We start from the raw sequence: 21,312 nt of genomic DNA on the forward strand, positions 1-21,312 counted from the left end.
CTGAAGAGCAGGTAGTTTGAATGTTTCACACATTTGAATGTGAAGTGCTGAGTCATTAACACAACCATAGCACAAGAATCGGAAGCAAATGTTTGCTCTTTTCGTTTTGCAGCTTTTGCAGATGTAACTGTTTTCCTCTGTGAGGCAACACTGTACAGTAGTACAAACTATTGAGCAACTCTAACGAGCTTAATTTCAGTTTCATACCTGCAGCCGGGTATTTCATTTGCTGGTTACCGTCAACACAGGCATCTGTTTACAAGGTAATTTTCAGTCACACCTCATTAACTTTGCACAGCAGACCTAAAATAGACTGGATTTGTCTCAGCATACACGTCACCCTGTGTTTGGCAACAAGCTGTAACAAGAAGTAACAACATAAAGTAGGCAACATCAAGAATCCACACAGCTGCTATTTCCCCAGCTAGTCAATGAATTAGCCCAGAACACAATTTAGAGAAAACCAAATACATTCACAAACTAATATAATTTATATTTTATACTTCTAATAGGTTTATTTGTGTTTGTTTCCGGTCTGTGTGTGTGACAGCTAACACAAGCTCTTGCACACGAAAAGGTATTTTCATGCACTCCAGGTAGAGAAGACATTTAAAACAAGGCTAAGCTCTTCCGTCGTTTAAGAACGGGAGGAAGAAAATGTTGCGTCACTGAGGGCACGCATTCAAATCCCTGTGGGTTTAAAAGGAAATATGTTTTATCATGCCAGAGCAGTGCACGCAAGCATTTATATGTCTGATTGATATACATGAGAGACAAAACTGCAGTCCGAGAAATGTGTTGCCTTGTCTAATTGTCAAAAGTGTGACCTGTGGTTGTTCTGTGGCCATATTAGCTCCCCACCAATGTGTAATGAACTTATCTTCACTAATTGAGACTGTCCACTGGTGATGGCCTGAGCAATTGAAATGCATTCCACCTTGTCAAACGTCCATGACCATAAACACCACGTCTGAAAATATAATGTGATATTTCTGGACGGATTCTTCAGAGCTGTTCCAGAGCGTAACACAGGTGCGACTGTGCACCATATCAGGCTACTCTCAGTATTTGCTCCTACATGAGACAGGTATGATGCTGTCGGAGTAGAATCTTAGATATGATACACCAATTAAATAATGAACACACATGAGCATGATACATTAAAATTCAGGCACAGGCAGTACTGATATTAAATAAGTCCAGAAGACCTTGTGGATTTGCTTCTGACTACTTCTCATCCATTTATTTGGCAGCAAAGACATTCAGCTCTTTGTTTTTGGCCGTAAGGGATGGTAACAAGAGCCTCCTAAGGACGCAGGACTGGAGCAGACACACAATGGACCCCTGTGTATGTGTGTGTGTGTTCGGAGAGAGTGAGGGAGTGTAAGAAACGTAGTATGTCTGTCCCTGTAACTCCTGACTCGTCTCAGCCCTGAGGATGGGAACCTGATAAAAGACCGGGCAAACAAGTGTGTTTCTCTGTCCCAAAGGCTTCTCACAAATGCAGTGATGTTTGCTGTGTTTCTAAGCGTCCAACTAGTGGTCGAACACATGTTCAAGCTGTAGGTGTTGGGATGTTGGGAGCTCCCTGTATATTTCCACACATTTTACATCTCCCCATAAAGCTCCACTCTAACCTGCAATTAAATCCGGAGGGGCCCAGCTGTAACCCTGACTGGCCCCCACGAGGCTCCCAGAGGAGCTTAGATATAGAACTGGGTCAAAACTCTGGGTCTTAGGCCTGACCATGGTTTGTTTGCAGCTAGTTAGCAACACTGGTGGCAATTGTCTGATAAACAGATCGACCTCCTGGATTGAACTCCACAGCCAGCAAGAAAAAGGCAAACAATATTGTTTAGTTTTTTTTTTTTTTCGCTGCTACCTTTCCAGGGTTCAATCAGGTCATATCTGTTTATGGCCTTTTCTAGACTGCCATCTAGTGCCTGAAGAAGGTATTTCTTCATTACATGAGCCACATTATACTCTACAGTATTTACAAAGTTACAGGAGACAATTGGGAACATTTTTATGATTTATTTATTCATGGAGAGCAGTGCAATCATAAAAAATAATACGTGTTCAAAGGTGCTTGGTTATGCATTCATAATGCTTCAGCTCACTAAGGTAAACCTAACACAACCATACATGAATTGAATTCTCCTGGACTCAAATAAAACACAATTTTCAAATGATTGTGCTATAAATAACATGAAAACACATGTATGTCTTCAGATATGGTCTAGAGAAAGCCACAAAGAAAAACGTAAATTTATATGATTAGGGTTAATACATAATTGAGACATTTTATGTCTTTCTACCACAGTGAGGACTAACAGCGAAACAAACTGCTGCAGTTAAGCATTAAAACCTTGTTAAACAGCAACAACGAATAAAACATGCCACAACAAAATAGCTTTCCCATTCATTATGTACACCATAATATCTTCCACTGGTTCAATTAAAAGCCCAGTCACGTGGTCAAACGGTATAAATAACCTCACTTCTTGCCGTGTCATGCCTGTCACTATTTCAGGGTTACCCCCCCCTCATATGTAAGCATAAGCTGGTCTAAAAAAGACCAGAGTATTATAAGAGGCTCTATAAGGGATCACTCTTTCGCTGAACTTCCCTCAAGAACCGTTTACATGTAGGGCAAACCCTTTCTCCGTTCAAACCAGGAGATTAAGATAGAATCCTCTTTACAATTACAGTTTTAACTGCTTATTTTTATTCCTCATTGGTGATACATTCATATGCTGTCAAAGTTATTTTTTTTTTCAATATATATAAATATATATATACAGCAAAAGTTTACTTATGTTAAGAGACCTGAATGGTCATTCATCTACATTCGTCTTGTCTGAGAGTGGAGTGCCACTAGGAGAGATCCGGGTGGATTCACTTGTTCCTTCAGGTGGTGTCCAGGATGGCTGTCCTGGATCCTTTGCCTGACAACAACACAGCAACACTGTGTGCGACAATCCAGCTAGATGTCGCCCAGTCCAGCTCACAACACAAGCTGGGAGCACTCCACGTCATGCTCTACTAATCTCATTCAGCATCAAAGTGATATGTACACATGTATGTACAAAGTTGGTACATACAAAAGTGCAAAGGAGCAATGTTCTCACGTCAAAAGTCACACGACACGTATGTTTCCATTTGTAGTATTTTCTCTGTGCATTTCTTGGAGTTGAACAAACCAGATTGAGATTAATTCCTTGTTTGCTCTTTTAGCAATGTGTCATTCACACAAGGGAGAGAAATATAATCTGTTCTTCAACTCATACTTTCAATTCCAGAAACAAGGATACAATTAGACAAAAGTATAAACACTTTGAGTCTCTGCTTTTGATTGATCACTGTTTCTGTGTCATGCAATCTTAACAAAGAAATGCAGAAAAAAGCAAACAAGTCAAGACGTCACAACACTGGCTGTCCTCTGATAGGGAGGGACCTGGGAGATCTGTGTTACATCATTGAAATTGCTGAAATGCCAGAGGAAAACTAATGGTGATCAGAAGACTGAGGATTTTGGAAGAGATTTCTTGAGGCTAAGCTCAGCTACGTTTCTTTAAAGGTTTCTTTAAAGATGCATTTAAAATATACTTTAAGTTAAAACCTTGCCATATTAATCAATTTTGAGGAGCAGGTAAGCCTGAATACTCCCATGATAAGGCACGGGACATGAGGACAAACTGTGGTTCAAGTGCAACATCAGCCATGTTCAGCACAAACACTGAAAGTTGCCTTTCTCTTTCAATGCATATCAGTCACATTCAAGCCAGAACTGCACTCTCCTTAAGTGGAGAGGTAGATTTTTTTACCCTTAACTGCAGTAGCTGAGCCTTCGCCAATAATCTGTACATCTCAAATAACAAAATCCTCATCAATCAAGAACAAAGATGACATCAAACTTAAACCGCATATGAGATTAACAACAGAGATGCACAAAGAAAAATGAATCAGAAACTTAACAGAAACAGGAGTACAGAGTTTTCATGCTCTCCACATGCTTGCGTGGGTTTCCTCCCACCGTCCAAAGACATGCATGTTTAGGTTAATTGGTGACTCTAAAAATTGTCCGTAGGTCTGAGTGTGAGTGTGAGTGGTTGTTAGTCTCTGGCTGTCTCTATGTGTTGGCCCTGCGATGGACTGGTGACCTGTCCAGGGTGCAGCCCGCCCTTACCCAATGTGAGCTGGGATTGGCTCCAGCATCCCCCGTGACCCGGAAACGGATAAGTAGAAGATGGGTGAATGAACTGAACAGAAACATACAGCTTCCCTCAATTTTGTTGGTCCTTCCATGTTACTCCTAATGCAATGGTGCCTCTTTTTTAAACATGAAGCTACATAAACTACAAACGAACACAAAGAAGCAGGGAAAGGACATTCCACCTACCACCTGAAAATTCACCTAGCAGCACCTTTGAACCTCACTAATTACTAAGGTGTGTGTGTGTGTGTGTGTGTGTGTACACGTCTGCGTGTATGCATGAATGCGTAGATATATTGCCCCTTCTCAATCCATCTCATCTAAGCAGGTGGCTTGACGGCTTGTAGTGCAGTGTGAGTTGGCGCGAGCTGTAGCCCGACATGCCAATCCCCATGAGGCCCATCAGGAGAGCCATGCGTGGCATTGCAGGGCCCTCACGGCTCTGCAGCACTGTCTGGGCTGCCTGAGTCTGAAAGAGATAGCAGGGGTCACTGTCACCACCGACAAATACGCAACAACCAACACCGATCATGATCATCACCAGGGATGATGATTACCAAGGCAAGCGTTAAGCAAAATTCCTCCTGGCCCTCAGAGATGAAAAAGTGACCCTGGTCCCGTTAAATCTATCTACACAATCAGCTCAAGACATGCCACTGGAACATTTTGCATAGCTCATCACCGTTATGTTCAGAATCCAGAGAAAACCAAAGGTCTCCAAATTTGTAAATTATAAATTTTCATGATTGTAGAAATTTCTGTGGATAAATAAACCATTAAAATCCCCCGAGATGATCTCAAAAGGCACGTTGTCTCAAAGATTACATATTTCTCTTAGCTAGTGAAAAGTCTGTAAATCAAAGATTTACACTCCTCTACAATTTTATCTTCTGGTCAATGTTAGAATTCTTTATATAATCTTTATAATACACAGTTTTTCACACAGTGAGAATGATCTAACATGGACTCTAATGACTGGAGGTATAGATAAGGAGGTTTACACTGCCCAGATTCAAAACATAACCATGAACAAATAATTTAGGTTTCAAAATCCAGCTGTAGTCTCTGAAATACCTATCCAGGGTGATCGAGAACATGGACCTCAAGCTATCCCTTTGGAGATCCAATTAGAGGGCCTTTACCTGACCCTGTGGAGCTGAGGCATCTTTGATTCAAATCCATTCAGAGACAGGCTGCTATAATCCTCTCAATTCCACTGCGACACACACAAACAGGGAATTGTATATGTACCATGAGGAGTCAGCTGTGTTGATTTAAAATGAGCTTTTAAAGATTCAAAGTAATAATTCAGACAAAATGTATATTTATCCTGACCTACTCTTTAGGCATCCCCCAGTTAGTTGTTACTGGAGGCTATATTGGATATATATATTTACTCAATGGTGGTGCCACTGCAGATTTCCTCTGTTGTCCAAGACTAATCATTAATCTATCTCAAGAAAAAAATCACCCTAAAGCATCTTACGCACCTGAAGGTATCTAATATATCCAGGGGTCAGTCGAGGGATGCGAAAAAACATTGTTGTTCTCTCCAGTGCTTCACAGCTGAGACCACAAATACCCTCTCTGCAACCAGCCCTGGAGACTTTCTGCCAGGCAACGTCCCTTTGCTCTCCTGCCTGTTGCGTCTATTGTGTCCTCTGCCCGGCAGGTTGAGCGTGGCAGCTCTCCCCTGTGTCCGAAGACACTGTCCTCCCTCAGATAAACCCACGCACCTGCACCGTGATGATCTCCCTTAAGGGAGTCCAGTCCCCATAGGCCGTATATAAACCCCTGGCTTCATTGCGTAAGCTGGTCACATGGTGCAAGACTTTGTGTATGTGACTGTCTTCGTGCGTTGTATTTGTGTCAGTGGTGGATTAGCAGAGCCAGTGGAGTTGTGGCAGATTAATATACCTGTGAGAGAAGTTCCAAAACCATTGGCTGACATTTATGTGGGTAAGAAATCCCATCAACGGATGACAAGGCAACAGTGTAATGATCTCTGCAGGGGTCACTGACAGTCAGCTTGACAGTTAGGTACAAGTCCAGGACCACTGCCTTCCAATAGTGTTAGGGATTCTGGCAAAACTGATACATGGAAGTAACTAATAAAATGCCAAAATAAAGATGTCTCTTTGAAGCCATCCGCAATATCCTTTTGATAAAAGGCCTAGTTTGTGAAAGACGTAGCTAAATTATTTGTAAAATTTGTCAAATTTATCTGACGATTGCTATTTTCAGTACACAGTTTTGCTGCTTCCGCTGCTTATCTCTCTGCTGTCACGAAAACATGGACTTGACACGGTGTCTTCTAAGAAGGATTTCACAGAGTCATCAAAGGAGGCATGCGATGCACTGACAGGTTACAAGATGCATCACAGAAATAAGGGCATGTCAATGAGGCACATTAACCAAATGGTATCTGGCTCAGCTCTTGCACTTTGAAAATCAGTCATGGAAATTACACATTAAAGAGAGTCTATCATTCTCTCAGAAGAGCACTGAGAATTGCTAACTATTGTAAAATACTACTGTAAATAGTTAAATGATTGTTTTGATGTACGGCTCAGGATCTCTTACTTCACATGCCAAGAATGGATTAGCCCAATCTAAAAGACACGCAGGACTGCTCTGTGGTACATCTAATCTTATCTAATCTAATCTGATCACGCAAAAAGAAAATAAAGCAATTAAAGTTTTATGCTCCCATCTTATTTTATTCAAAAGCACAAAAAACACACGTCCCTTCGTCATCCCATTAAAAACAAGGACATGAACCCGTCTACGTCATCTCCAGTCACACACTTGTCAACTTCACATTGGCATGGGATGCATGTAATAATCTGGTCTTTTTTCACTGACTAGCCTATTTTGCTTTAGCACATTACACACATTGGCGTTTTACTGACATTTGCTGGGATGGTCGACATATAAAATAATACGTATGGCATAAATAAATGTTGCATATATTTTCTGCTGCAATGATATATTGCTATTTAAAATGACTTGGCTGGTCAAGCAGGGGTAGTTGGAAAGGAAATTTTGTGCAGTTGCTGCTTAACAGCAAATTTATTTTGTACTTTTCTAATCATTATACAGGACAGAGTCAAATGATCCAGATAAGTTATCTGTCTGCACAGTCTATTAAACATTTTTTCTCTTACTTTATCTATAACACGAAGCCCTCACACCTGGTCGTGTGGTTACGACTTAATGTAAAAGGAAGTCACCAGGGGAAACATGTTCAATAAATATACAATAATAAAAAGCAACATAGGGGGTTAAAAAATGCAGGCACTTATCTGGACAGTCGATACGTCACAAGCGTCATTCCTGCACGTCATCAGAAAAAGAAGGACCCCTTAAGGCTCTAAAAACAGAACGCGGGCTAATGTAAACTTCGAAAACAGTCTATTTATAACCACAGTTTCCTTTTGAATAAAAGTCAAAGAAGGAAATTTCGACACATATGTGGAATTAACGCCCTGTCGATGCTGTTTCATCATAGAAGAGTGAAGTTGTCCTTCTGAGCTGGTAAAAAACTAGCTGGCTAACGTATCAAGCTAACAGCTAAAGCTGTTAGAACTGCGCAGTTTCATTTCAAAGAAAACTCCGAAAACTCCCACACTGACTCTGTCTCTGCTTACTGTACTCGTATTTCGCTGCTAGAACATATTTTGGCGAGTGGCATGGGCCGACTTTACCAAACTTTGGTAGGTGACCGCTGCTAGCTGCAACAAAGCAAAGAGGTAAACGTTCATGTTTGCAGCAAGTTAGTCAGATGTTGACGTTTTAGGCATCAAGTTGTTGCAGCCAGGATGAACGACACAGAAGTCTCTTGTGAATGCGATGCTATAAAAGGAAAAGCTCAGGCACTGGATGATCAAATACGGTGTTTCTATACGCATCTACGTGGAAACTCGTTGACCAGTTTTTGATGGCTGTGCTGCTTTGTCCAACACCTCATATCAAGACAAAATAAAAATTCACACCCAAACATGCAGCTTTTGCATGGTGCTTGCTTAATGATTTCGAAAAATAAGAACCTCGTACATTTCTCTTCATCAAAACATCAAAGAGGAAATAAAATTAGCAATTTTTTTGGCATGGCTCAATGTAAACAGTGTTTTATGAGCAGACCTTTGGAGGCCCTGTGCACTGCTGTCGTTTTACCCTCTCATAATCCAAACCTTCGTGTAGACGAAAAATGAAGTTGCTATGCCAGCCAACAGACCTACATTTAACTGGGTTGCTTGTCTTGTCAAGTCGTAATAAAAATGTCAAAGCCTGAAGTGATCCCTTTAAAATTTGTTAGAAACATTGACGTTATTTTAAAAAATGAGACAAAGTAAACAATTGTCATTTGAATTTAAGCTAATGCTTTGCATTTTGTTTTATGAATAACCTGCACTCTATATGCAGTTGTATAAATTTGGGTTTTCTAGCCACCTGTCAATAAATCGACTCATCCTCAGCTTGCCTGTCTCATGTACATGGATTGTCATACTTGCCATACATGAAGGTTAACTCTGCCCCGCTCTTATTAGATCTCTTATTAGATTAGAGTAGCACACAGTGGGGTATCTGTCAGACTCATTCATGTTATTTTGTGTCCTCTGAGTGCTATTATCCTGCATTTGTCATCGCTTTATTTCTTGATTTCAGTCACAATGAAGAGAAGAGCTGAAGCAACATCAGCACCACTACAGGGGGTAAAGCGCCGTTGTGACGATAGCAGCTCAGATGATGAATCAGAAATATCCAGGAAAGGTATGTGAAATTATTTGCCTTTTCTTAACAATATGTGGGTCATGCAAACAACTTGATTTACAAGTTAGTTAAGGAAGATAACTATTTTACAGAATCATAAATTTTTTTCCTCTACTGAGGGTGTTGTCCAAGTATTGTTGAGTCCCATAGGATACCTTAAGGGTATGATTTTATCTAAGTAGTATTTAAGTTCAGTTGAAGATTATAGTGAGTAAGCTTTGCGATCAAGGCTATTAGAAAAGGTAGGTTTATTTTAACATATCTCTCTGCTCTTGTTCAAAATGGTTTTTATCACTGTTTGTGTGGATGTGTATGTGTGCATGCGGTTTGCTACTGTCAAGACTCCAGCCAAAATGACTCCCTCAGTGATCAGGAGGATCACCGACCAGGGTTTTCCATGCCTTCTATATCATCTTTTGATGATGCCCAAGACACAGACAGCCCCACACAGACCTCCTCCAAGTTTTCTATGTACAACAGTGTGTCCCAAAAACTCATGGTAATGTACTGAAATTGAAAACCTGACTAAACCAATATGTGTCTCTGTTAACTGTATCAGATTTTGCATTGTAGAATTTAAGTTTGTATGTGTAATTGTATTAGATTAGAGTTTAACATTTTTCTTTGCAAGAGATTCACAACTTATATGATGTTTCCACACTTTTTCCTGTTGGTTTTTATCTTTTTCACCTTCAGGCAAAGATGGGTTTCCGTGAGGGCGAGGGTCTGGGAAAGTTTGGGCAGGGACGAAAGGAGATTGTGGAGGCTTCTACACAGCGGGGTAGAAGGGGTCTTGGCCTCATGCTGCAGGGCTTCCAGGGAGAGCTCAATGTCGACTGGCGTGATGAACCAGAGGTACGGTAGCATGTAATAAATATGGAATCTTTTGCTGAAGTGTCTTGAATTAGGTTTTGCAGTATTATCCAGGAATCAAAAAAGAGGTACTTGTAATCAGTGACATGATTTTTATTCATCTGTCCTGTTGTTTATCTGACCAGCCCAGTGCTATGGAGAAGGTAGACTGGTTCCCAGAATGCACCACAGAGACCCCAGATGCAGATGAGTTGAGGGATTGGATGACTCTGGGAATTGTAAATATGAAACCATGAACACTAACGTAGACATATGCATAATAATTACAACAGGTTTACTCTTTTGGTTGATACTTATATACAAAAGTTTGGTTGTTTAAAGTTTTGTTTTCATCTTCTTATAGAGAAAACTTAAGATTGAGGATGAAACAGAGTTTTGTACTGAAGCTCTCCTGCACACCCTTCTCAGGTGCAAGGTGAGTTATGGTATAAAATATCTATTGTTTGTCCCTTTTTCATATTAACATGTTTTTTAAATATCGAATAACATAATCTACATTAAGAAGTTTATAATGTGATGTGTTCACCTTTGCATTCAGATGGGCTAATGCTGACTAGCAGAAACGGAAATTGTGTGTTTGTGAAGTTTGGTTATTTACCTTCTTGGTTTAACTACTCAAATCATATTACAGTATTGAAATATCCATGAGTTGTGTCTGTCTGATGTTCAGTCAGTTTTTGATGACTTGGAGGGTGAGGAGATGAGGAGAGCTCGGACACGTTCCAACCCTTATGAAACAATCAGAGGTGGCATCTTCCTCAACAGGTTGGTCCTGTGAAACTTAAATTGGACAAATTAATAATGTGGATGATAATGTATTAATCATTTGCTAATTTTGAGTTTTATTCAACTGGCTGTTTTTGTGTTGACACGCATTTGTATACTATACTATACTAGTGGTTCCCAATTTATGGGCCAGACTTTTGAAAGCAATGAAAAGTTGTTCAAAGTGCTTTCTGTATTTAGAGCTGCTATGAAAATGGCAAACATTGACCACTGCTTCGACCATATGTTCACCAACCCAAAGGACTCACAAGGGGTGAGTGTGTCAAAGGGACTGCTGATATGGATTGCATGAAACTTGGATTTCGGTACAACGGCCGATATAAACAGATGGTGAGATGAGCTGAAGTCTTTGCTCACTCTCATCATGTAGAAACCTCTGACAAAGGATCGCGAAGGTGAGCTTCTGTACTTTGGTGATGTTTGTGCGGGGCCTGGAGGCTTTTCAGAATATGTACTATGGAAGAGACGCTGGCATGCAAAGGGCTTTGGCATGACTCTGAAAGGACCCTGTGACTTCAAATTGGAGGATTTCTTTGCAGCGCCGAGTGAACTGTTTGAACCTTACTATGGTACAGTGCCAAAATTTGCACATCACACCCAGATGTGTGATGAATTCTTAAATGAAAACCTGACCTCTCTGCATCCTAGGTGAGGGAGGTGTTGATGGAGATGGAGACATCACTCGCCCAGAAAACATGACTGCTTTCCGAAATTTTGTTCTGGAGAATACAGAGAGAAGAGGGCTGCACTTCCTCATGGCAGATGGGGTGACTAATTACACTTTTTTTTTTAACTGCAATGTAGCTTCTGAAAAACATCTGAATTCACATGAATTCACAACAGAATGAGCTTTCTGTTTGGTGATTGGATCACTGTGGGTGTGATGATTATTTCTGTCCCTGGCAGGGTTTCTCCGTGGAAGGCCAGGAGAATATCCAAGAGATCCTGAGCAAACAGCTGCTGCTCTGTCAATTCTTAACTGCTGTCTCTACACTAAGAACAGGTATATGTGCATAAATTAGTGGGTTGTCTCGTCAATCTGCCTGACTGTCCATCACTTGTTTCTCTGTTAGAGAGGACAGCTTCTGATGCTCCTTAGCTCTCCTTAAAATAGAAGCATCATATTAAGAAATGATACGTCTTTACCATAAACACTGTATGTGCTTTTTTTGCACATGTATATCACAGTCTTTGCTTCTTTGTTTCCTGCAGGTGGCCACTTTGTCTGTAAAACTTTTGACCTCTTCACGCCTTTCAGTGTGGGTTTGGTCTACCTGCTCTACCTCTGCTTTGATAGGATCTCTCTCTTCAAACCTCTCACCAGCAGGCCTGCCAACTCTGAGAGGTCAGTTTGATTTTTTATACAGGGGAAGTTGGTTGTTATTGTATTTTAAGTGATTGATAATACAACTAAAACCTCTCAAGTTTTGGATACTAGGCATGTTTGTCAGACTAATATCTACTTAAAATATGGAGCTAATTTAAAACCAATCAAAAGAATGTAGTGGGATTTAATATTCCGGTGTCGATCTGACGAACAAAGCAGCAAAATAGAGTAGTTGAAAACTTGGTCATAACCACATCTCATGCAAATGTTTTCCCATATTTTCAGTGGTCCATTTTGGCTAGAGATTTAGAGAGATTGTTAATCTCCTCCCATTGATTACCACCCACAGGTACATAGTGTGCCGTGGTCTGAAGCCCGGTTCGGACGCTGTCAGAGAGTACATGTTCAAAGTGAACCTGAAACTGAACCAGCTGAAGAGCACAGACAGAGATGTTACAGAAGTGGTTCCCCTGAACATCATCAAGGACGACACAGATTTCTATCATTTTATGGTCAACTCCAATGAGAGGTAAAGATGGTTAATATTCAGAAAGGCCTTTGTTGTTTCATGTCAACCTGAGTGACTGACAGAAAGTGGATTTTATCTTACTGCAGCCTCTGTGTAGTCCAGATCAAGGCCTTAGCCAAGATCCATGCCTTCGTTGTAGACCCGTGAGTAACTGTTCTAATATCCATTCATCTGTTCATCTCCCAGTCAATCTCCATCCAGCATATCTGTATGTGCAGGATTGAGTTTGTTTGGTGTTAAACTGTCCAACTGTGTTGACATTTTCAGAACCCTTTCGGAGCCAAGGCAAGCCGACATCAGGAAGGAGTGCCTTAAACTCTGGGGAGTGAGTGGAGAAGCTTCAGTATTCTTATTACTACAGTTCAGCTGGACTATAAAAGAGTTTTTGTCAAATTAAAGGAGTTCCATTCTATTAATCTACTCCTATCTACCTATTTTGTCTTTTTTCAGGTCCCAGATAAGGCCAGGGTCACTCCTGCTTCCTCAGATCCGAGGTCAAAATTCTATGAACTAATCAAGGTCAGTTTGTAAATCTTGGAGGAAAGAAAGACTATTGGGAGTGTGCCATGCTGGAATATGTTAAATATTACTGTAGACTGTCGGTGGAGGTGTGCTGTGAAAAAAAAAAAAAAATTCTGATACAAACATATATAAATTAGCTACTTGATACACCCTTGACCACCTTTGCTTTTCAACAATTATTCTCCTTGTGTCTGCATAACAGAATTCGGATGTGGAGTCTTTTCAGTCCAAGCTCACACCCCTCAACTCCAGCACACTTGATAAGCTGCGACATATTCTGGACCACAGGTGCATCGTGGGAGGTGGAGAGCAGATCTTTCTTCTAGCATTAGGGGTGAGTCCCTAGGAAACAATGTCAGTGTTGAACTTAACAAACTGGACTTAGATGCTTTTCAATCTTTCTTTTTCTTTTTTTTTTTTTTTTGACTCTGCCTTTACCCACTTTTTCATGCTTTTTTAGCCTTATCAGTATATTATTAAAAGCAGATGCCCTGGGCTAGTTTAGCTCTTTATGTGCAAAATTATTCTAATTTCTTCTGTAAAAGATAAAAAGAGCTGAGTCTTTATTCTCTACTTAGAAGGTTAGTGGTGCATTCCAGAGAGGCTATTTTGTTCCTGTGCAAGAATATCTGTGCTTGAACCTGTTCTCATCTTATCTGTTCTCTTCAATAACTTTTATAGAAGTCTCAGAAATACACGTGGGATGGGAAGATGCCTGTGCGCTGGAGGAAACTGGAAAATTTCAAGTTAGAGTTGCCAAGAGATACACTTTTAAGTGTGGAGATCGTCCAAGAGCTGAAGGGCGAGGTCAGAAAACCTCAAGTTTAAGGCTAAGCAAATAAAATATGAATTTTTTAGTGTTGCTCTAATGATGAGCTCAGTTTTTTTTCTCACAGGATCTTGTTTTCATCAGGAACTTTTGTTGTTTGTTGCTTTGATAATTTTATGTCAATGTTGGGCCAACTCATCGAAAACTCTAAGGTCATCATTATGATATTCTGTGAAACATAAAGTAAAGAATCTAGAGCTAAATTAAATGACTACCATGTTATCACAACAGGCATTTTACCTATTGTTATACTTCTGAATTTGTGCGTGTATATATTTCCTCTTCAGGGGAAAGCTCAGCGTCGAATCAATGCAGTTCATGTAATGGATGCACTAATACTCAACGGCACTGATGTAAGAGATCAGCACTTTAACCAACGGTAGGGCAACAGTACCTGGATTTAGTATCAAACATTTATGAATGTTAAACATCCTGTCTGAGCTGGATTGGCCCACTATTCACTTAGAAACTTTAGTTTACAGAGTTGTAGTCCAGGGTCCTCTATTGTTTACTAAATGATGATTGTTGTATCAGAATTCAGATGGCTGAGAAGTTCGTGAAGGCTGTGGCCAAACCAAGTAGACCAGACATGAACCCTATCAGGTATGAATTGAAATGAATTCATCTATTTATTTTGGATCCACCTTTGGAATCTATAATAGCATTGAAAGGTTGGACAGTCTGAGAACTGACCAATGGTATTAATGCCAGTGGTAATAATGAGCCTATTTTTCCAGGTAAATTCACTTTTATCCAAATTCTACATTTTCTCATTACTGAGGCTGCCAATATTCAACAGGCCAGTTTGACATTAAGATCAAACACTGTCTTTGCCTTAACAGGGTAAAGGAGGTTTACAGGTTGGAGGAAATGGAGAAGATCTTTGTCAGGTGAGAAATCACAGGTCTGTCATTAGTCATTATCAACATTTCAAGTATTTTTTTCAGGTTAAAGTTAAATTTGTTTTCTCCCATAAAAACAAAATATAAAGAAAAAAACTAACATTTTAATTTGTGAGTTACTCGTTTTGCTCATCCAGACTAGAAATGAAGGTGACCAAGAGTTCAGGAGGAGTCCCTCGTCTGTCTTACACCGGCAGAGATGACCGACACTTTCTTCCCACAGGCCTCTACATCATTAAGACTGTCAATGGTTTGTATGTCTGTGTGTGCAGCTCCTCAATATCAGACAACTGTTAGATTTAACGTTTTACTGACCTTGTGCTTTTTAAGCCTTTAATAAGTTTGCAAAATATCTTTTCCTCACCTCCCTCACATTGTAGAGCCATGGACGATGGCATACAGCAAAAACTCAAAGATGAAGTTCTTCTATAATAAGATCACCAAGGACTCCACCTATGAATTGCCACCAAACTCTGCTGCTCCCTTCCAGTAAGTTCTGTCCTCTATTTGTATTCAAACTATGTAAATGTATTATTTAAAATGTACTTATTTCTTTCTCTTGTTTGGTGGTGTGGATATTTTTTGTTCGTGTTGATGGAAGTACACTTTGCAAAACAACCTTAAAAAAGTAAAAAAAAAAAAAACAAAACATGATAAATTTTTGTTTATCCCCAGTGTCTGCCACTCTGAGCGTCTCTTCTGGGCCTGGGTAGATGGGGTCATAGTTCATGATTCTCAGACCCGAATGGATCCTGAGAAACTTTCCAAAGATGATGTTTTGTCGTTCATCCACCAGAACTACCAGCCATGAAACATCCATGAAGCCCAGAGTTTGAGCAGCTACAACCTGAATACAGAATACAGTAAATCGTGGACATAGAGCCTCTGGAAATGTTGTCATGCAATTTATTACAACATAATTTGTTTTGATAATGAAGGGAGGATTTTCAAAAACACATAAGAGCTTGAAATTATGTGTTTGTGAATCCATGTTTTTATTGTCCTCTAAGCATCAATGAATAAACCGGTGGACCTTTCCCATGCTCCCATAGTTCCTCCTTTTTACGTTGCCTAGAGAAATTGTCATCAGGTTGTAACTGCAGTTCTGGTGCTTCAACTTGTTTGCCCCGTTTGCTGCTTTTTCCAGCAGTGTAATCTAGACCCATTGTAAGTGACAGACACAAACTACTCTATCTTTCTGCCTTTTCCACTGCCTTTGGCTCTGAATTGTAATGAATGAGAAACACTCATTGGACAATATGAAGACAAAAAGCTGGTGCCATTGTCTGCATTAAATTGCATGTCCCTGTAGATCCAGTTTTTTTGTTCCCTAGTCCATGCCATGCTTTTGTGTGTACGCATTTACCACATTAAGAATGACAGGTAGGGTAACTGGATCCATGTCTGTAAATGCATCTTTGCTCGCCTTGCTCTACATCTGCTTTAAACAGAAGTGCTCGTCATTTCACCTTTTTTGAGACAAGCATCTGTTTGAGAGTTCTTACACACAAACAGGCTCCTTGATGTTGCCCCCTGCAAAGTTATGGCTGAAGCCTAAAAACAACAAATACATTGTGCTCTAAATGATCCTTAACATCATTTTCATACTCAAACCAAATACAGATGTAGCAGCTCTCTCCCTCTCATGCCTGATCTGTCATGGAGTGTGTGTTTAAGATCTAGAAGGTGTCTTAGTTTTTAGGTTGTTTCTCCCCCGACACCTCTGTCATTGTGCCTAAAATCGCCTGAACTGTGTTTCTTAAATGCTGCAATTTATTGGTTATTTTTCTCTTGGAAAGTTCGTTATGAAACATTTGATGTAAATAATGATACAGTAAATAAATGGGAGATGTTCATCCCACAACATGCCCTCAACTGCCTGATGAAATGTCCTTTTATTGTTTATTTTAATAACCGATCAGCTACACAAGCATTGCACACGGCACAATGTAGGTGGCAGCTTCACATCTACAAACTGCTGTTGTATCAACAGTATTATGGGACGACCTGCTCCAGGTTTTTGAACAGCACACAACCTTAAATGAAAATGAACACTTTAGCACATCACGTGATGAATAGAGCTCTAGAGTAATAGCACAGTGTGGCGCTGTAGCTGTCATTTGTTGAGTAATGACTGAAGAGAAACATGGTTTGTTTCACTTGGCATATAATACACAAGTTTCCTTTTATTAAACTCTTGAACACCCTTTTGGGCCAAAGCCTAGTGAAGCTGAAATTACTGATTACTCTAAATTGTCTGTAGTGTGAGTGTGCGTGTGTGAGCACAGAAAATGTTGATGAATGTTGATGAATGGATTATCTGATAACATCTGTGTCTGTGTGTCTGGGACCTCCCTCCCAGAGACCAGAGACTAGAGACTAGACCGGGCCCCTCCAGAGACCAGAGCGTAGACCAGACCCCCCGCCCAGAGACTGGATCCTTCCACAGGCCGGACCCCTCCGGAGACTGGAGACAGCATTGGTCATGTTACTGCTGTAACTGCGTGACTAATGAACGAAAGACCCAAAGACCAATAGTTGAGCCACTGAGCGTACGACCAGGGAAAAAAGAACGAATCGCCCACTGAGATGACTTGTTACTCCTGAGTCATACAAAAGATTAGATCAAAATGAACGTATCATTCATGAAAGACACATCACTACTACATGATGTGTTAGTCTATTAACGTTTCCCAAATCCAGAATTGATCACATATTGGTAAAACTTTAAAAAAATATTACCTAAAGTTACTTTCAGGTTTGTACAGTAGTTGTCTTTAAACAGAAGTTTCGTTTGTCCTCCCAGTTACTCTCACCTTTCCGTGTTTCTTGCACAAATTGCTTTATTTTTAGGCTCCTCACTCTTTATTTACTGATCACACCACCACATCAAGACTCTTATTTTGAAAGCCGATCTCGCTCAGCCAATCAGATTTCGGCTTCGGATAACCGGAAGCAGTTAAACTTTACTAACGCGCCTCACTCCTCGACGGCGGCGAACAAAAAGGTGAATTTGTAAATTTACAGGTAATTTAAGTCTTTCACTGCAGTTTTACAACCAGCGAGATCTGACGTGTGTTTAAGAAAATGCGTTAAGTTAAAAGCTAAATAAAAGAACTGGGGGGGGGGGGGAAGTTGTTTCGTAAGATAAGGAGTTGGAGACACAACAGGCGTCACGTGACCGGGCTGCGGTCACTCACCTGTGCGGGGTTTAAAGTGTCTGCTTGTGCTCTGCAGCGATCGGATAGCGTCCCTGAGTGTCGTTTGGCGGAGAGTTTGCACAGCTGCTCGCCAGCCATGCTGAAAGCTGTGGGACAAGCCCTGTTCTCCACCGGCCTGCAGAACCCCAAATTCACGGCACACGAGAACAAGGTGACCGTTTTACCGAATCACGTGGCTCCAACCTTTGGCCCCGCTGTGGTGGCACAAATAAGCTACTCTGTCAGTAAAATCAGAAGAAAGAAGAAGGTGCCAAGCTTAAGTGACCAATATGTGTAGTCGATAAACAATGCTTTGACAGTGGATGGCACAATATAACATGAAGGATAACTGGGACCTATTAAATTTACCTGGATCATCCACTTTATAAAGTAAACGCATTTGTGTTTTTGTGTGTGTGTGTGTGTGTGTGTGTCAGTGTAGCAGCAAGGTTACAGTGAACAGATCAATGGCCTCTGCCATGCTTAAAACTGGATTATTGTTTCATTGAGAAAAATATACTCCACTGATAAATCCATAGTAAGCAGTCAGCATTTTTCCCTTTAATTGGTGTTTTTCTGTGCTTCCAGGAGAAAGACTATGAGATCCGGACCTACCATCCCACTAAGTGGGTGAGCACATCTCTGAGTGAGATGCAGCTGGATGCTGCCATGAATACTGGTTTCCGCAGGCTCTTCAAATACATCCAGGGCAACAATCAAAACAGTACGTCTGAGCAGATTTGTCTCTTAAATTCCACTTGTAGTGCTCGTATTGCGATGGTTGCATCTTGTGTTGTTGTATGACATTTAATTAATCAATCAGTCAGTTGAGTAATGTTCAGATGGTGCAGAATGAGGATATGGATAACTTTAGTTCAAGACAGGAAAGTTTATGAATAAAGGCAAAGCAGAGTGTACTTTAATGCACGCTCAGCAGTGTGTAACAGGACTGCTGCTTTTGTCTTACTCAGCAGTTTACGTTGGCATTATTTATGAGAATACATGCTGTTTGTGCTGTTGACTGGTGAGGTCTGCAGTGTAAGGAGAGTGTAATCTACGATCATGGTGTTTAATCCACAACATCTGGCATTGTGCTTGTATGTCCACCATCAGTTCAGGTGTCAATATGTACTCAGGTTTTTAATGTCACCTGGCAACTGAGGATTTATCAAAAATAGCCCATCTGTGAATGTTTTTGTGTTAAACACACTGGTTTTATTTATTATTTTCTATGGTTTTTTATTATGTTGGTCAGATTTTTATGCTGTTTTTTATTTATTTTTTTTTTGTCATTTTATGTTTGCTTTTTTGATTAAAAAAAAAAATGTATTTGTATTTGACTTTAGAAGTCAAAGTGGAGATGACGGCCCCTGTAACATGCCTTGTTGTCCCTGGAGCTGGCCCTGCATGTGAATCTAAGTTCACAGTGTCCTTCTACATCCCTGAGGAGCATCAGGCCAGTCCCCCAGAACCGAGTGACCCAGATGTGTTTGTGGAATCCAGGAAAGAGTTCACAGCTTATGTCAGGTAAAGTTGCACCTGTGCTAGTTTTAATGCCAATGCAAGCAGATGTATAATGTAGATGTACAAACATGTTTGACAGATTTTTATTTATTTATTTATTTTTAAACTAACTCTTTCAAATGACAACAGATGGCCTAACACCTACAGCTATTTCAAAGCTAATTTCAAGGGTGAATTACAGATTCAGATTATTTCCATATGTAAAAGTAAGAATTTTAGGATGTAAAATACTGATAAAATTTTAAACCCAAAAACTATCACTTTGTTTATGTGCATGTGAAATCACAGCTTTATTTCTCCTCCTCCTGCAGGACATACGGTGGTTTCTCAAATGAAAATATGAAGCGTGAAGAGAGCCAGAAACTTCAGGAGAGCTTGCAGAGGGATGGCGTTCCGTACCTTCAACAGCCATACTACTATGCCGGGTATGACAGCCCCTTCAAACTGACCAACCGCAGGAACGAAGTCTGGATCCTCAAAAAGGAGGAGTAGCAGTAGAGAGCTTTAAAGGTCAGACAGCCCACTGCATCTTCAAAATGATTGAGGGATGAAGATTTTTCACACGATAATTTCACAACATTTGATAAGTCTCACAGTTTGACAGCTAAATGAATGATGACTAAAGTTTGAAGTACTGTTAAATTTCTCTAAGTGTCTATTTTGACTAATAGTTACTGATTTAGACTCGTTCATACTCACTCATAGTCTGAATGATTAAGAGACCAAACACATCGTAAATCTGTCACTGGTCACTATTTAGAATCAAAAACGAGGGAAAACTAGTTTTAAAGGGGGAAGTGGCCACAGTGGTGAACTGAGTCCAGCAGAGGGAGCCAAGTAGTCTGGAGGACAATTCTCTCATTTGGTGCATTTCATTAGGACAAAAACCACCAAGCACCTCCTTGCTTTTTAATAATTGGCTTTTTGAAAATACATAAATTTGATTTTTTTTTTTTTTTTTGGTACACATTATATTAATTTAACAATCACTGAATAAATAGCAAAATAGTGAGTGTATTACAAGAGCCTAACCCTGAGAGATGTCAAAATAAGGGAAATATAAAGTTTACATTTGCCTATTTGTATATTAAAGCCATTATGACGCAGAGAGCACTTCCTAAAGCAATTCCAACAGAAGAGATGGAGGAGTATAATGAAAATGAAGCTTTAACTGTCTGAACTAGACAACTCAATAGTCTAATATATCTTCTTTGTGTTACTACAGCCCAGGTAGAAAACTCAGAATTTTACAAAATTTCTTCTTATTCTAATTTTTTTATTACACTGCTTTTACCTCTTACATCATGAATATTTGATCTCATTTAGCTCCTGAGGTAGTAGAGTTGTGTTTCCAGTTTATTTGAAGGGATACTGCATTGTTCTTAGTATGAGAAAGATGACATAAGCACTGCACTGATATATGAATCATGGGAAATATTACTTACTTCTAAATGATGTTAAAGAATGTTAAATTTAGTATCTCATCAATAATAAATATAACTCATCATGAAATGATCGATCGCTCTGAGCATTTATTACCTCCATCTCTTCTGTGTAATTATGTTTTTGTCATTCCTATTTCGTGACAGGATTGGGTTAGGGTTTTTTTTTTTTTTAAGAGGCTAATTGTGAGTTGTTGATCTAATCTGCGTCGTGTTGTATTCAGACCATCGTCCGTACTCTGATGGTTGTGACCTTTTTATCAGTCAGATGAAATCCTCGCCACAGTACAGCCTCTGCCCTCCCTAACCTTCTCCTCTCTCACCCTCGTCATCGTCCATGCTGCTGAGTAGTTTGTTTTATTTGTGGCAGAATTGTTCCCAATATCATG

General features: G+C 40.0%; 2 protein-coding genes across 6 annotated transcripts; both read left to right on the top strand.

The window, feature by feature from the left end:
- Positions 1–7,571: 7,571 nt before the first annotated feature.
- Positions 7,572–16,626, top strand: cmtr1 (cap methyltransferase 1). Of its 4 annotated transcripts, none has more exons than XM_029496275.1 (25): positions 7,572–7,753; positions 7,889–7,968; positions 8,885–8,989; positions 9,331–9,488; positions 9,686–9,844; positions 9,988–10,080; positions 10,206–10,277; positions 10,533–10,627; positions 10,829–10,901; positions 11,019–11,217; positions 11,297–11,415; positions 11,555–11,651; positions 11,861–11,993; positions 12,325–12,504; positions 12,591–12,647; positions 12,772–12,829; positions 12,955–13,023; positions 13,229–13,360; positions 13,708–13,833; positions 14,143–14,234; positions 14,390–14,458; positions 14,698–14,745; positions 14,895–15,007; positions 15,138–15,246; positions 15,433–16,626. In XM_029496275.1, exons 3-25 carry the CDS (start codon positions 8,890–8,892, stop codon positions 15,566–15,568), a joined length of 2,487 nt encoding a protein of 828 aa, XP_029352135.1. In that variant the 5' UTR covers positions 7,572–7,753; positions 7,889–7,968; positions 8,885–8,889; the 3' UTR covers positions 15,569–16,626. The 4 variants fall into 4 exon arrangements, with proteins under 4 accessions (XP_029352135.1, XP_029352136.1, XP_029352134.1 ...); XM_029496276.1 differs by having other exon boundaries at positions 7,889–7,932; XM_029496274.1 differs by lacking the exon at positions 7,889–7,968.
- Positions 16,627–17,695: 1,069 nt separating this feature from the next.
- Positions 17,696–20,974, top strand: hebp2 (heme binding protein 2). 2 transcript variants are annotated; one of them, XM_029496738.1, is made up of 5 exons: positions 17,696–17,784; positions 17,995–18,129; positions 18,546–18,681; positions 19,304–19,484; positions 19,793–20,974. In XM_029496738.1, the coding sequence occupies exons 2-5, from the start codon at positions 18,055–18,057 to the stop codon at positions 19,971–19,973; spliced, it is 573 nt and encodes a 190-aa protein (XP_029352598.1). In that variant the 5' UTR covers positions 17,696–17,784; positions 17,995–18,054; the 3' UTR covers positions 19,974–20,974. The 2 variants fall into 2 exon arrangements, with proteins under 2 accessions (XP_029352598.1, XP_029352599.1); XM_029496739.1 differs by having other exon boundaries at positions 17,708–17,764.
- The last annotated feature ends 338 nt before the right edge of the window (positions 20,975–21,312 follow it).

This window comes from Echeneis naucrates, chromosome 24, assembly GCF_900963305.1.
Source record: "Echeneis naucrates chromosome 24, fEcheNa1.1, whole genome shotgun sequence".
In the NCBI taxonomy this organism is placed as follows: Eukaryota; Metazoa; Chordata; class Actinopteri; order Carangiformes; family Echeneidae; genus Echeneis; species Echeneis naucrates.